This window comes from Hylobates moloch, unplaced genomic scaffold (genome assembly GCF_009828535.3).
Source record: "Hylobates moloch isolate HMO894 unplaced genomic scaffold, HMol_V3 SCAFFOLD_7, whole genome shotgun sequence".
Lineage (NCBI taxonomy): Eukaryota > Metazoa > Chordata > Mammalia > Primates > Hylobatidae > Hylobates > Hylobates moloch.
The window spans coordinates 110,218,410-110,233,648 of NW_026652282.1; the positions used below are offsets into that span (position 1 = coordinate 110,218,410).

Here is a 15,239-nt window from a genome sequence, read left to right on the forward strand (position 1 = left end):
GTGGGACTTGCCAAGCACTACAAGAAGAGAGGACACTGGCTTTTCCAGCCAGCTTGGAGGAAGAGGGAGAGGAAAAAAGGAGGGGGAGGAAATGGAGAAGGAGGAAAAAAGAAAAAGAAGGAGGACGAAGAGAGAAAAGAAGGAAGAAGAAGAGGAAGTGGAGGAGCCCAGAAAAGGAGGGGAAGGAGGAAAAAGGAGGAGAAAGAAAACGAGGAGGACGAAGAGGTGGGGAGGAAGAGGAGCAGCAGCAGGAGGCAAATCTCCATCCCCACAGCAAAAGCAGTGCTGGAGCCAGAGCCCAGAGTGTGGGAGCTAATGGGAGTCAGCTTGCTGGAGGGAAGGGGACCGAATGAAGGAATGGCTGGGGCTCTGCCGCTGAGAGGGGGCTGGGAAAAGCAGACTGATTGAGACCAGCTGTTGTGCCTCTGTCTCTGAGATCTTTGGACTCTGCCCAGGATAGCCTCACACACCCTATCCTAGACGACTAGGAACTTGCACAGTCCGCCTCGGGCAGCCCAAAGCTCCTCTGCCCACCCTGGCTCCCAGAGCCCTCCAAAACAAAAGACCAGAGAAGCATTCTCCACCCAGCAGCCAGACGCCTCCTTCTTGACGCCAGCCCCCACCCTCTGTCTGCTGGAGCCCAGGAAAGGCCTGAAGGAAGAGGCTGGGGAAAGAGCCCTCCCTCTCTCCCTTGTCCCTCCATCCACCCAGCGCCGGCATCTGGAGACCCTATGGCCCGGGCTCACTGGGGCTGCTGCCCCTGGCTGGTCCTCCTCTGTGGTATGTGCATCCTAGCTTCCACTGGAAGGCAGCTCTGACCTCTCCCCTCTGAGCTCAGAAAGGGTTGGAGTGAGGGTTGGGGCCCGAGTCTCTTTTTCTGTTGCTTCCTCTCTCTGACTTGAGGAAGAGACACCTCAGGGCCAGTGTTGGGGGCCCTCATGACTTGGATCGAGTCTGGTTTGGCACCTTTCCATTCCCCCCGTTAAAGAAAAAAAAATATTCTGACACTCGTTAAAACGGTAAGGAAAACTTAATTTAAGACTACCGCATTGCAATAGAGGAGAGAAATGGGGCTCAACCCTGATTACAGAAAAGACTTCCAGGGATCTGTAGCCAAAGAGCAGAGTGAGGGGGTCAGTGGATGGAAAAGTATTAAGAGGAGATAGCAAGGGTAGGGGGATTCTTGCTAAACCGACTGAACAGGATTCTTGCTGACAGCAGGCCAGAGTGATCAGATATCAAGGGTGTCTAAACTGACTTAGCAAGATTCTTGCTAAGACTGGGTGATGCAGGCCTGGCAAGGGCAGGACAGACACAGAAGGCCAAGGTCAAGGCCAAGTGGAGAAGAGGCTTTGGGGAAGCCTAACTAAACTTTGGTCAGGGAGAGAGTCTTTGTCATTCCTGTGGCACCCTCTCTGTCCTCAACTAGGTGCCCAGCCCAGCACTCCCACCCTAGCCTTCCTTTCTTTGGTGTCTGTCAGCAGGGCCTGATCAGTCACTCAGTGTCCAGTTCCTGAACACCTACCCAGTGCCAGGCCTTGTGCCAGGGACCACAGAGTCATTCAGCTGCAGAGCCTGCTCTTGGGAGTCACGGCCCTGGCCTCAGAGAACAGCATATTCTGGTGTCCAGAGAGACATAAGTTGGCTGTGTCCCGATTCTTATGTTGGCATATCAGTGCCAACATTTTGCCAGGGATCTGTTTCTACAGAAATGGGTGTTCATTTTCTTAAATGAACAGTATGGGTCGCATCTGATCCTTGAGTTTATGAGACCAAGACAAAATCACGCAGGATGCTCATGGTGTTGAACCCCAGCCACCCTCCTTGCATCTGTAGCTCAACCCACTCAAAAGTGTGGCTGGGCGTGGTGTCTCATGTCTGTAATCCCAGCTCTTTGGGAGGCCATGGCAGGCAGATCACTTGAGGTCAGGAGTTCGAGACCAGCCTGGCCAAAATGGTGAAACACCGTCTCTACTAAAATTACAAAAATTAGCCAGGCGTGGTGGCGCACGCTTGTAATCCAAGTTCCTCGGGGGGCTGAGGCAGGAGAATCGGTTGAACCCAGGAGGCAGAGATTGCAGTGAGCCAAGATCATGCCACTGCACTCCAGCCTGGGCAAAAGAAGGAGACTCCATCTCAAAAAAAAGGGGGGGGGCGTGGGTGCAGTGGCTCACACCTGTAATCCCAACACTTTGGGAGGCCGAGGTGGGTGGATCACCTGAGGTCAGGAGTTCGAGACCATCTTGGCCAATATAGTGAAACCCCCGTCTCTACTAAAAATACAAAAATTAGCTGGGTGTGGTGGGTGCACGCCTGTAGTCCCAGCTACTTGGGAGGCTGAGGCAGGAGAATCGCTTGAACCCGGGAGGTGGAGGTTGCAGTGAGCTGAGATCGCCCCACTGCACTCCAGCCTGGGTGACAGAGAGACTCTGTCTCAAAAAAAAAAAAAAAAAAAAAAGGGGGGGGCGAGGGGAGTGTAACGTCTCCCCACACTCAGGGCCCCATTACCCTTTAGGGAAATCCCTCCCTAAAAGACAGGGGGGTTAGAGGCAAGGACTATCAGAGACCACTGGGCTTTCAGGGCAGGAAGGGGCTTTGTCTAATTCAAGCCCCTCCTTTCCAGAGGTCCAGAGCCTGGAGAACTTAGTCCAGTGCCTGGCACACAGTAGGCACTTAGGGGATGTTTGCTCAATGAATATTGGGGGGGTCACTTTCGAGTCACTCTAAATTGGGGGCAGAGCCCAAACTGGAAACTAGATCTCTATATACTCTGTCCCTTCTGTGGCATCACCCTTTCCAGGCCCACCTGTCATACTTGGCAGAGTGGGAGGACTGAAAGGGCACTCACCTCTTTTGTATTAAGATGGCCTGGGTTCAAATCCCTGTTCTACCACTGACTCCTGGTGGCACAAGTTAGACAAGTTACCAAATCTATCTGGGCCTTGACTTCCTCCTCTGCAGAAAGTGAACAATAATTTCCACCTCATAGTGAGGTCACAAATATCAAATGAGATACTGTAGATGAATTGCTGCATTCAGTATCTGGCACATAATAGGGTGTCTTTAAATACTAATTAATCCATCTTTCCCCACCATGGCAGACTAGGATTTCTGTCTAATATATTGAAAATGAGCCTGGAATGATAGGCAAAGATTTGGACTGTAAGAAACAGTGCAAGCAGGCCTTGAATTGAAGTCAACCCAATGTATCATACAATTAGATTTATAAAAGGCTAAAACGAAGGTGGGGTGATTATTTAGCGTAATCTTCTAGAGCATTTCAAAGAAAATTTGATAACAAAAATTTAATTTACACACAACTTTTCCACTTCACTAAACCCTGAAAAGACCCAATTAGATTAGAAGAAAAATTGATTTAATGAGCACTAAAACCCATCCAAAAGTGGAAATCACTTGTCTATGAAACAGATTTATTTGATTGTGACCCAGGGTGCTATCCAATTCAGCCTGATTTCCTATGAAATGTGATTATTTTTATCCTCAAGTAGAGCTGGCCAGCTTCGTGTGTTTCAAAGGATGGAGGCCCTGCGGGGTGGGCTGAGGGAGGATACTCCTTCCCTCTCTAGGAACTAGCTGGTCCCCAAATGACCCTGGATTTTTCTCCCGGCTTCTAGCTTGTGCCTGGGGCCATCCGAAGCCAGTGGACCTTGGAGGGCAGGATGTGAGAAACTGTTCCACCAACCCCCCTGTGAGTGCCCCCCGCCCCCTGCGCACAGCACCCCCGCCCCGCGCACCCCCCCACCCCTGCCCCACGCACCCTTGCACCACAGCACCCCCGCCCTGCGCTATCATTTTCTCTATCCCCCATTGGGTCAGTTGGTAGCCCCTCCTCCTACCAGGCTTTCTCCTGATTTCCGGACTCTTGGGCTCCTCCCCCCTCCACTCCCTCCCCTCCACATCAGTGCCCTCCCCTCCCTCCCACTCATTCCCACAGCAGGTTATCTGCTTCCGTCCTGATCTGGGCCTGGGAAACCCCGCTAGGAGGAGGGAGGAGGGCAGGAGGCCCCTAGCTGGCCTTTGGCTGAGGCCAGGCAGAGGAAAGAAAAGACAAATTCTAGAGTGACAGCAAAAAGAGAAGCACAGAAGGGAAAAGGGAGGAAGACAGAGATTAGAAGAGCCAATGGAGGCTAAGCACAGTGGCTGACGCCTGTAATCCCAGCACTTTGGGAGACCGAGTCGGGTGGATCACCTGAGGTCAGGAGTTCAAGATCAGCCTGGGCAAAATGGTGAAACTCCGTCTCTACTAAAAATAAAAAAATTAGCCGGGCATGGCGGCGGGTGCCTCTAATCCCCACTCCTCGGGAGGCTAAGGCAGAAGAATTGCTTGAACCCAGGAAGCAGAGGTTGCAGTGAGCCAAGATTGTGCCACTGCACTCCAGTCTGGGTGACAGAGCAAGACTGTCTCAAAAACAAAACAAAACAAAACAAAACAAAAACCAAAGAAGAGGCAGTGGAAGGGCAAGAGAGGAAGGCCTAGGGTGTGAAGACGAGGAAAAGGCCCTGCAGAAGGGGCTTGGGTAGTCAGCTTCCTAGCTGGAGACCAGAGTGATTCTTTCTACAATCAGAGTAGGGCTAAGGGGTAGGCATGCCAGCAGCACTGTAAGCCATGGGAAAAACGCAGTACATCTGCTAGCAATATCAACTTTATGGGACCCCTGGGGCAGGCAGGTGGGTGGGCGAACCACATTACTTTTATATTAAAACGAACATGGATATATCATGGAGTAGAAAACAAAACAGCACAAATGAAAACACGCTTTTCGTTTTAAAGCTAAAATGACCTGCAAAGAAATAGAGAACTGGTCTGGAAAGGGTCTTTCTGGGCAATATCTCAAACTGCTGGGGGCATTCATTCACTCTTGTCTGCCATTTGGGACCAGTGGGTGGCAACCTGAAAAAGCCCTGCCAAGGGAAGTTTGCCAGATAAAATACAGGACACCCAGTTACATTTGAATTTTAGATAACAAATAAGAATTTAGTGCAAGCATGCCCCAAATTGTGCATGTTTTAATACTTACATTAAAACATTACACATTGTTTATTTGAAATGCAAACATAACTAGGTGAGTGTCCTGTATTTTTATTTGCTAATCTGGCAACCCTACCCCCAGGTAGCCAAAGAAGGACTGTCTGCATGGCCTGGCCCAATGCCAGAGCTCAGACCCCTGCAGTTCTCACCCACACCCATATCCCAGACTCAGGTCCCATTACTGTCACAAGGGGTCCCTTTCCAAACTCTCCAACACCTCCATCTCCACCCAGCCCAGGCATCTTAATCTAGACTAAGCAGTAACATCAGTTGCCGCCCCATCCCTTCCCAAGCCAGGCCAGCCTAACTTCCCCCAACCCCTGCTTCAGGAGGGGCTGGGGGCTCTTCTGGAGGCCAGGGGCCCAGACGTCATTTTCTCTAAGCAACGTGTGTATCTGTTTGTTTGTGTCTCGATGTCTTCTTGTCATCTGTCAGTACCTTCCAGTTACTGTGGTCAATACCACAATGTCACTCACAGCCCTCCGCCAGCAGATGCAGACCCAGAATCTCTCAGCCTACATCATCCCAGACACAGATGCTCACATGGTAAGAGACAGCTTCTCTCCCCCTTGCCCTCTCTGCTACCCTGGGTCAGAGACCACAAACAGGAGCTGTTAAAACTCAGAAGATGAAGACAGAGAAAGGATCTGATGGGCAAAGGGAGGGAAGCAGAGAGCATGGCCACGGTAGTTTTAGGGCAACTGAAAGAATGTATCCCTCTACATAGGCGGGCAGACATTGCCAAACCTCCTTAACCTCAAGAAATTAAATTACAAACAACTTCAGAATCAATTTTCATCAATTCCTAGAAGGCAGATCCAGAATGAATGTTTAGGGTATCCCCGCCCTAGGAAGTTAGAAGGTGGGCTGGAAGAACTCTAAGCTCCCTTCTGGCCCAGGCCTTCCCATACTCTGTGGAATGGAGTAGCAAAATGATCCAAAATCCTGGGTTATGGGAGTGCGGGGTTGGTTGTGGAGGGGGGCACCCATCCCACCGTTTCCCCTCACTAGCTCCACTCTCCATACCATCCCCCTTTCCAACGCCAGCCCATTTGGAAGAGAGGGCATTTTCAGTGTCAATGAGCTTGTTTGAATTAGTTTTCCCACATGCTGGGAAGGGCTAAGAACGTTGGGTAAGTATCTGAACTTCTCTGAGCCTCAGTTTCCTCTTCTGCAAAGAGAAATGAGTCTGTAATGAGATCTATCTCCAGGGATTATGAGGATCAAAATATGATAATGTGTAAAGCCCTTTGCAGAAGTTATGATGTTCCCAGTCTACTGTGCTTGACTCAGGAGGGAGAAGGATTAGCTGGCGGGGAAAACCCAAACGAGCCAAAAGACAGGACCCTAGACTGCATAGAATTTGCAGGGTAGGGCAACAAGTCTCCTTTGCAGAACAGTCCAGTGTTACACTGAGTCCAGTGTGGACGGAGTGGGGGGCGGGGGAATTGAACTGCAAAAGATACGGTTGCTCAAAGGAAGGGAAGATACTGAAGGCTGGGAGAGTTACAGAGGGCTTCCTGGAAGAGGCACTTGGTGTGCTTGGGCTTGTAGCTGACAAGGGGTTGGAGCTGACAGACAGAAATAACTGGGATGTGGTTGGGGGCCTTTCATGTGGGATCTGACACCACGAAAAAGGCTAATGGTGGTGTTGTTGATTTCCTAGAACGAGTACATCGGCCAACATGACGAGAGGCGTGCGTGGATTACAGGCTTTACAGGGTCTGCAGGTGACAATCATTACCCAGCCCCATTGCTTTTGTTGGTAGATCCAGAGGTGGTCACAGAGGACCTAATGTGGCTAGTGTCTCAGCATCTGGGACCCCAGAACCTACTGTAGAGAAAACCCTTCTACTCTCTCTGTCTCCCTCCACCACCCCCAAACCATCAGATTCCCCAGGGCACATATCTCATAGCCCACCAGCCACGTTCTGTGTAGAAATGAGGCAGAGGCTGCCTTCCCGTGCTCATTACCTCTGCTGCAACCAGGCCCAGTCCAGCACTCCCAGGCTCCATTTCTGAATAGTTGCTACTTCTACCTCTAACCGCTAAGAACCCGCTGATTCCTTTCACATGAGGGCTCATTTGGGGACAAAGTTTTCCTTTGCCAGTTGTTTTACGGACAACATCACTTCACATGGCAGAATGAGACACGAACATAGAAGCCCTCGATGAGATCACAGCGTCTGAAGGGGCCTCGCACAGTGATCCTGGCCCATTGAATGAAATCGAAGCTTCCTTTCCTGATCCTCAAACATTCCTCCTTGGGCTTCAAACTACCCTGCCTCGTGCATCATAGGCTCTTTTTCCCTTTGCCAAAGTCTCTGGATTATTCTTCCCCAACAGTCAGCTGAGCCTCTGGTTTAGCCTCCCTATCAGCCACCGAGTCTTTATGCTGAGCCCCATCTTTCCTGAGAGCACCTGCATGCAGCCAAAAGTTGACCTCACTTCTGCTGAAAGTCCACAAGCATCCCTCAACACAAAGCAGAGGTGCCTGATTCAGGACACCTTTCTGCCAGCTCCCTCCACAGCTCTTTTTAACATCTCCTTCCTCACTTCTTTCCAATGGAGGAGGGAATCTCTTTCCAGAGGCCCCTTGTGACATTCTCAGAGCCAGCACTGCATTGCACATCCATCAGCTAATGCCATGTTCCTCCCCTTCACCCTCACCTGCAAGTTTCTCTGTTCTGCCCCAGGAACTGCAGTGGTGACTATGAAGAAAGCAGCTGTCTGGACCGACAGTCGCTACTGGACGCAGGCTGAGCGGCAGATGGACTGCAACTGGGAGCTCCACAAGGAAGGTAGAAGGGCCGCATGGATTTGTCCCCCAAGTCTTGGGACCTGGACTAGGTTCAGGAAGGTATAGGTGAGAGCATGCATGTAAGACCATGCTGGGCCCCTATGGGGAGCTTAGGAAATTTGAGGCCATCACTGACTTTCAAGGCTGATCTCAAGGAAGACACACGTGGTAGGACCATCAGACAGAATCCCTGGCTGCAGGGCCTGGGGCTGGCCCTGGAGGTGACCTCTGCATTCCTTCCTATCTTTCTTTCAGTTGGCGCCACTCCTATTGTCACCTGGCTCCTCACTGAGATTCCTGCTGGAGGGCGTGTGGGCTTTGACCCCTTCCTCTTGTCCATTGGTATGCTCTTCCCTCAGTCCCTGAATTTGTCCATGCCAATGGGGGTGATTCAGCTTCCCTAGGATATAAAGAAATGGAACTTGGTAGAAGGAAGGGCGGTGGGACTATAAAGATAGAGCATTTGAAATTGTAGTTGCAGAATGTTTTGCAATGAGGATGTATTCATGGATTGTGTAATTAAAATATATTTAAAAGAATCAGTACAAATATTTTAAAATTCATGAGCACAGAGACCCAACCTAGAAGACTCAGTGAATCATTAGAGCTAGTGGATGAATAGGCCAGGATGTGCTTGAACCCAGAACCATCCTCTGTGCCCTGGAACCCTGCCAATGATGATGCTGGAATCACATGGTAACCCTCTTCTGGAAGGTAGCTTAGAAGGGTCAAAAGAGTTGGGAGGGCTTCTGAGTTTAAAAAAAAAGGGGGCCCTGAGAATACAACTCCCTGAGTTCTGGGGCCTCAGACAGCTGGCAAGCCCATTCCCCCAAAGGGGAGTTCTCATGAATATGTACTGAAAGGCTTATGCTTTAGAACTGGCTTCTTTGCCAGCCTGTCCAATGGCCTGAACATCACCATTCCTTTTGACTGTGACATTGAAACCCTGATAAAATAATTAGTGCCCGAAAGAAGGACCACCCACAGCCACTGGCAATGAAAAAGACAAGCTTGGCCAATTTGTGGCAGTCAGTGATAGAGTAGGCTCAGGGCATTAGGCTTGGAAAGCAGAAAGAGGATGAGAAACATACCCCAGCGTGGGCACACATGCCAGGGGTGGGGGGTGGGCAGGCTGCTGGGCAGGCTCTGGGCAGCTGGGCTGCAAAGGGAGGCAAAGGAAACCAGGACTAACTTTGCTTGAATCACAATTTTTCCTGAGGTGTAAATGGGCAAGGGATGACTGACTCCTTCTTGTCTCTGCAGACACCTGGGAGAGTTATGATCTGGCCCTCCAAGGCTCTAACAGACAGCTGGTGTCCATCACAACCAATCTTGTGGACCTGGTGTGGGGATCAGAAAGGCCACCGGTTCCAAATCAACCCATTTATGCCCTGCAGGAGGCATTCACAGGTGATTCAGTAAGCCCAGTTTCCTTCCCAACTTGTAGCAATGCAGGTCCCGGCTGCTGTCCCGTAGGTGGCGAACTTCATCATCAGAGGTACCAAAGTAGTGGTTTGCAAACCTTAGCATGCACCTGAGTCACCTGGGATGCTTGTTTAAAATGCAGATTTCAGGGCCCCCTCCCCTTGAGGAGTCTGAATCAAAATGTCCTCCGACCATATTTAGAAAACATTGGGTTAAAGAATGTTAGGATTTGAAGCAAGATGGAGCAGGAAGGGAGGAAAGAAGGGAAACAGAGAAAGATGAGAGAAAATATCCAACCCCTTTCAAGAGAGAAAAAAACATGATATGACTTGCTTGCCTGGTGGCGGAGACTGATCCGTCTGAATCATTCAGACCTTTACTTCTGACCCTTTTGTGATGAAGAATTTAGATCTGTGAGATGGCTGGGGTCAGATGGGCCAGGAGTGGACAGGAGAAGTAAATAACTAAGTTCAGAGTCATTCTGTAGCACAGATTACCATTCAGATTTTGCTGGACCAATCAGGAAAGTTAGAAAAATATAACATCGATAACCTTGACCCCATTGACACTATCGAAATACGTCACAAAAGAACAGTATGTTGTAAGATTCTTGTAAGTCGTAACTAAAGTCCTGACCAGGACCAGGCTACTGATTATGAATCAGTATCTTGGCCACCAACCACTCCTATCTCCCTGGGAATTCTGAATGAGCCAATGGACTTGGATTCCTAGTAACATTGATCAAGCCAAGAGATCCCTTTCCGCAAGCAAGTCCACATAATTTCTCATTTAGAAAGGAGCCAATACAGCAGGAGGGAGATTTCAAAATAGCAGCCGTGATGAAACAAGTGAAAATTGTGTCCATTTTTCTTTATCTGTTCTGATGTAACTTCTAGAATCATTCTTTCTGCATCTTGACACCATTTTTAAGAAATTTGCTATCCAAGACTGTTAACTCATAAATAAAACTCATCTTATTCAGATAAAGAAAGTCAAAGTTATGTCGGGAAGGGGAGGGGAGAAAAGAGAAAAACCTTCCTGGGGCTGGGAGGGTTTTGTCACTTCCCAAAAGTGAGGGGATGCCAAGTCATCGCCCACTGCCAGTCTTCAAGAAAAAGGCACCTGGAGCTTGAATTTGGAAGCCGAAGAACAGAGTTCAGCTTCAATAAGCTTATAAAGACGAGAGAGACTTTCCAGCCACGTGCAGATTTTAAAGGCGAAAGGAGAGTGCAAAGGGCAGAACATGAAAAGTTTGCTACTCAAAGATACCGGTACGCACCAGACCGTTGAAATTTGGGTTCATTTGGTTTCTCAGAAAGGTATCATATTCCTGAACCTTGAAAACATAATTGCAAGTGAAAGAAGCCAGTCAGAGAAGGCCACATATTGTACAATTCCATTTGTATGAAATATCCAGCATTGGCAAATCCATAGAGACAGAAAATAGATTAGGGTTTTCCTGGGGCTCAGGAGAGGGGGGATAGGGAGTGACTCCTTAGTGAGTACAGGGTTTCCTTTGGGGATGATGAAAATGTTCTAGAATTAGATCGTGGCGATGGTTGCACAACACTGTGAGTGCTGAAAGCCACTGAATTGTGCACTTTAAAAAGATTAAAATGATACGTTTTATGTTATGTGTAAAATACACATAACATAAATTGTGTGTAAAATATGTAGTAAAATAAACCTACAAAATGTATTGTACCCAAAGCTTTGGTCATTGTTGAATAGTTTTACCTGTTTACATGAGATATTTTTCACAACATTAAGTTATTTATGCTCATATCTGAACCCAACTAGGACCCTTAATGTTTATGGCCTTCGGCCAGCAAATTCCTAGTCCTGCCTAGAGGTAGACTCTTTGAATATCTTGCAGGGGGCAGGGATAGAAGACGAAAACTAAAGTCGGGCCGGGCGCAGTGGCTCACGCCTGTAATCCCAGCACTTTGGGAGGCCGAGGCGGGCGGATCACAAGGTCAGGAGATCGAGACCATCCTGGCTAACACAGTGAAATCCCGTCTCTACTGAAAATACAAAAAAAAAAAAAAAAAAAAAAAAAAAAAAAAAAAAAAAAAAAATTAGCAGGGCGTGGTGGTGGGCGCCTGTAGTCCCAGCTACTCAGGAGGCTGAGGCAGGAGAATGGCTTGAACCCAGGAGGCGGAGCTTGCAGTGAGCCGAGATTGCGCCACTGCACTCCAGCCTGGACGACAGAGCGATAGAGCAAGACTCCGTCTCGGAAAAAAAAAAAAAAGAAAACTAAAGTCATAGAACCCAGATATAAGCATCCGAGAAAGGATGGTGCTGTGACACAGAGTTTAAGGACATATTTGGAGACTGACAATGTTATCAAGATAGTACAGTGTCTGTACAGATTAAGAGTGTGGGCCATGCAGTCAGACAGACCAGAGTTCAAATCCCAACTCCACCTCTTGCATCCATGAAACCCTAGACAAGTCACTTTACCTCTCTGAAGCCTCAGTTTCCTTATCTGTAAAATGGGATGGGTAAGAATTAGAACAATGCACATGGAGTGCTTAGCCCAGTACTCGTGGCTTAGTAAATACTGGGGTTACTGCAGAGAAGGTTGAACATGGCCCCAGCCCTACCCCTTTGTCCTTCAACTAGGACTGCTCTCTTGATCTCAGTCTGCATGATTATTTATTAATCAGAAAGATACAAAAGTTACTATATCTCAAGATACCATTCTGTGTGCTTTACAAATATTAATTCATTCCATCCTCATAGCAACCCTATTGAGGCAGATACTTATTATACTCCATCCCCATTTTACAAACGTGCAAAATGAGACACAGAGGGGTTAGGTAATTTGCCCAAGGTCACCCATCCAGTAATGCAAAGCCAGGATTTGAGCCCCGTCTGGGTCCAGGGCCCGTGTCATTAATGAGTACACAAGTAAGAGTTTGTTTGAGGAAAGGGTTCTGCTGCTTTTTAAGAGGATGCAAAACTGTTACACTAAGGCTGACCTTCCAGGAACCGAGTGCCAAAGGCAAGGCCTGTCACTTACACTTTTTTTGGGCCCCTTTGCTTCCAGGGAGCACTTGGCAGGAGAAAGTATCTGGCGTCCGAAGCCAGATGCAGAAGCATCAAAAGGCCCCAACTGCCGTCCTTCTGTCGGCGCTTGAGGAGACGGCCTGTGAGTGTGGATTTGCAGACATGAGTGGGCGCCTGGGTCTCCCCAATGCCCCAAGCCTCCCGGGCCCTGCAGCACAGAGCTAGCTCTTCCCCAAATAACCATGTGCCCACCAGTTCTTGAGAACTCCATGGCCACAGCCCATGGGAATGAAGAAGGGTAAGGGGACAGGAGCTCATGGCTGCAGAAAAAGGACAAAAGGTAGCCCTGAGCAAGCTGGGACCAGCCCACAGGCCACCAGAGGAACGAACTGACCATGGCAGCAAAGTGCTTCCGTCCCATTAAGGGGAGGAGGACCAGTAAATGCCTCCCAACAACTTAGCCACTACCCTAGGGCACTCACACTCCCAGCTTTAGCACCCAGTGGGACTCTACTCTTTCCAACATGGCTCAGGACTTCTTGTCTGATCCCTATGGCTGGGCTTCAGATATTCCAGGGACCCACTGGAACTGTGTGCTGACTGCTAAGTATCTGCATTTTTCTGGGGGGAAAGATCCGTAACTCTCAACAGCATCTCAAAGACGTCCACTCCCCCACCCCCCCCAAAAAAAGATTGAGTAACATGCAGAGGTAGATGATGCAAGCATGCTGTTGGTAATCTTTGGGGGCCAAAGGAAACAGTGGGGCAAAAGTGTCAGAAATGCTTGCCTCAGGCCGGGTGCGGTGACTCATGCCTGTAATCCCAGCACTTTGGGAGGCCAAGGTGGGCGGATCACCTGAAGTCAGGAGTTCAAGACCAGCCTGACCAACATGTTGAAACGCCATCTCTACTAAAAATACAAAAATTAGCTGGGCGTGGTGGCGGGCACCTGCAATCCCAGCTACTTGGGAGGCTGAGGCAGGAGACTTGCTTGAACCTGGGAGGTGGAGATTGCAATGAGGTCTTGCCACTGCACTCCAGCCTGAGCGACAGAGCAAGATACTGTCAAAAAAGAAAGAAAAGAAGAAAGAAAGAAAGAAAGAAAGAGAAAGGAAGGAAGGAAGGAGGGAGGAAGGAAGGAAGGAGGGAAGGAAGGAAAGGAAAAGAAAGAGGAAAAGAAAAGCTTGCCTCAGACAGATCAGCATTAAATAGTCCTTGTCAATTCTCTTCCCAGGGCTCTTCAACCTTCGAGCCAGTGACATCCCCTATAACCCCTTCTTCTATTCCTACACGCTGCTCACAGACTCTTCTATTAGGTATGGCTTTTCCTTAGCTTGCTGTTGTGGACTTTCTCCAACTTCCACCCTCTCGATGCCCCACCACTGATCCTGCCTTAACATACAGCCCTCTGGCTGCCCATCAGCTCGGCGCCTGCCCCAGCACGACCCTTTCGAAAACCCCCTGTTGGCTTTTCCTGACTCTTTAAACCTCTGTCCCTGTTGAATCCCAAATCTGATCTGCTTGGCTCCCTGGGACTGGCTTCCTTTGACCTCCAGGAACAATGGGACTGTGACTGCCTCTGGTCCTTTGCATCCTTAGCAGATGCTCAGGACCCTCCTTGTCTTCCCACCCCACCCAGGTTGTTTGCAAACAAGAGTCGCTTTAGCTCCGAAACCTTGAGCTATCTGAACTCCAGTTGCACAGGCCCCATGTGTGTGCAAATCGAGGATTACAGCCAAGTTCGTGACAGCATCCAGGCCTACGCATTGGGAGATGTGAGGATCTGGATCGGGACCAGCTATACCATGTATGGGATCTATGAAGTGATACCCAAGGTGGGTTTGCCAGGCCCCAGCCCAAGCCAGGCACCAATCCCCACTCTAGGCCTGAGAAGTCTTAACCTAAAGTGGGGTGAAGCCCCTCAGCCATTCAGTCACTTGGTCAGCCAACAACTGTGCAGTGAGTTCCCTTCTTGGCCTAACTGGGAAGAGACAGAAGAGGAAACAGGGATGGCCGTCCAGAGAGCTCATAAAATTGTCAGGAGGCTGGAGAGTATACGGCCTGATCTAGCAGAGACTTTGGAGTCAGCCAAACTTGAAAAGGAATTCCAGCTCTGTCCCTAACTAGCTGTGCAGTGACTTTGGACAAGCAACTTAGCAAATCTGGGTATTTTTCTTCACCTATAAAATGGCAATAAGAGTCCCAACCTCGCAGGAGTTGCTCAGTGGAGATTTAAAGGAGATAGTGTATATGGCTGACACATGGTAGCATCCAATAAATGGTAGCTGTCATGATATGCACAGGAAACTTACACCGTCAGGACAGCCTGTCGATTGACTCAGGCCAGACTCTGATCCATCCCAGAGTGCTGGTGGGATCCAAAGACAGGGAGTTCACTGCCAAGCAAGGCAGTGTCAATCAAGGAAGCCTTCCTGGAAGGAGAGAGGGTTCAGCTGGACGTGGAAAACTAGGAAAGACAGAAAGCACACAGAGTAGAGAGCATTGCCACGAAACGGTGGCAAATCTCACTTCTGCTGGGTCCTCCTGCCAGTCCTCTGAAAACACTCCTATGCCATGGAGACCTCCTTTACTGTGCCTCCAGACCTGTGCCCCCAGACCTCCTTTTCTCCTCCCTGCCCCCAACAGGAGAAACTCGTGACAGACACCTACTCCCCAGTGATGATGACCAAGGCAGTGAAGAACAGCAAGGAGCAGGCCCTCCTCAAGGCCAGCCACGTAAGTCCACGTTCAACAGACATGGCCTTTTGGGAGTATCCAGCCTAATGAGTTAGAAAGGAAAGGCCTCCAGAAGAGCCTGAAGAAGACCCTCAATGAAACAAAGAAGCAAGCTGGGCGCGGTGGCTCACGCCTGTAATCCTAGCACTTTGGGAGGCCAAGGTGAGAGGATTGCTTGAGCTCAGGAGTCTGAGACCAGCCTGGCCAACATGGTGA

At 49.3% G+C, this 15,239-nt stretch overlaps 1 protein-coding gene across 1 annotated transcript in view; it reads left to right on the forward strand.

Annotated features, from left to right (window-relative positions):
• Positions 1-731: 731 nt before the first annotated feature.
• XPNPEP2 (X-prolyl aminopeptidase 2) overlaps positions 732-15,239 on the forward strand; it is a 29,827-nt gene continuing 15,319 nt past the window's right edge. Inside the window, exons 1-11 of the mRNA XM_032756265.1 lie at positions 732-780; positions 3,636-3,709; positions 5,486-5,596; positions 6,717-6,780; positions 7,747-7,851; positions 8,106-8,192; positions 9,114-9,260; positions 12,328-12,429; positions 13,522-13,603; positions 13,927-14,122; positions 14,934-15,023. Of these exons, the coding sequence (XP_032612156.1) occupies positions 732-780; positions 3,636-3,709; positions 5,486-5,596; positions 6,717-6,780; positions 7,747-7,851; positions 8,106-8,192; positions 9,114-9,260; positions 12,328-12,429; positions 13,522-13,603; positions 13,927-14,122; positions 14,934-15,023 (1,107 nt within the window). The remainder of the gene's footprint in view (positions 781-3,635; positions 3,710-5,485; positions 5,597-6,716; positions 6,781-7,746; positions 7,852-8,105; positions 8,193-9,113; positions 9,261-12,327; positions 12,430-13,521; positions 13,604-13,926; positions 14,123-14,933; positions 15,024-15,239) is intronic.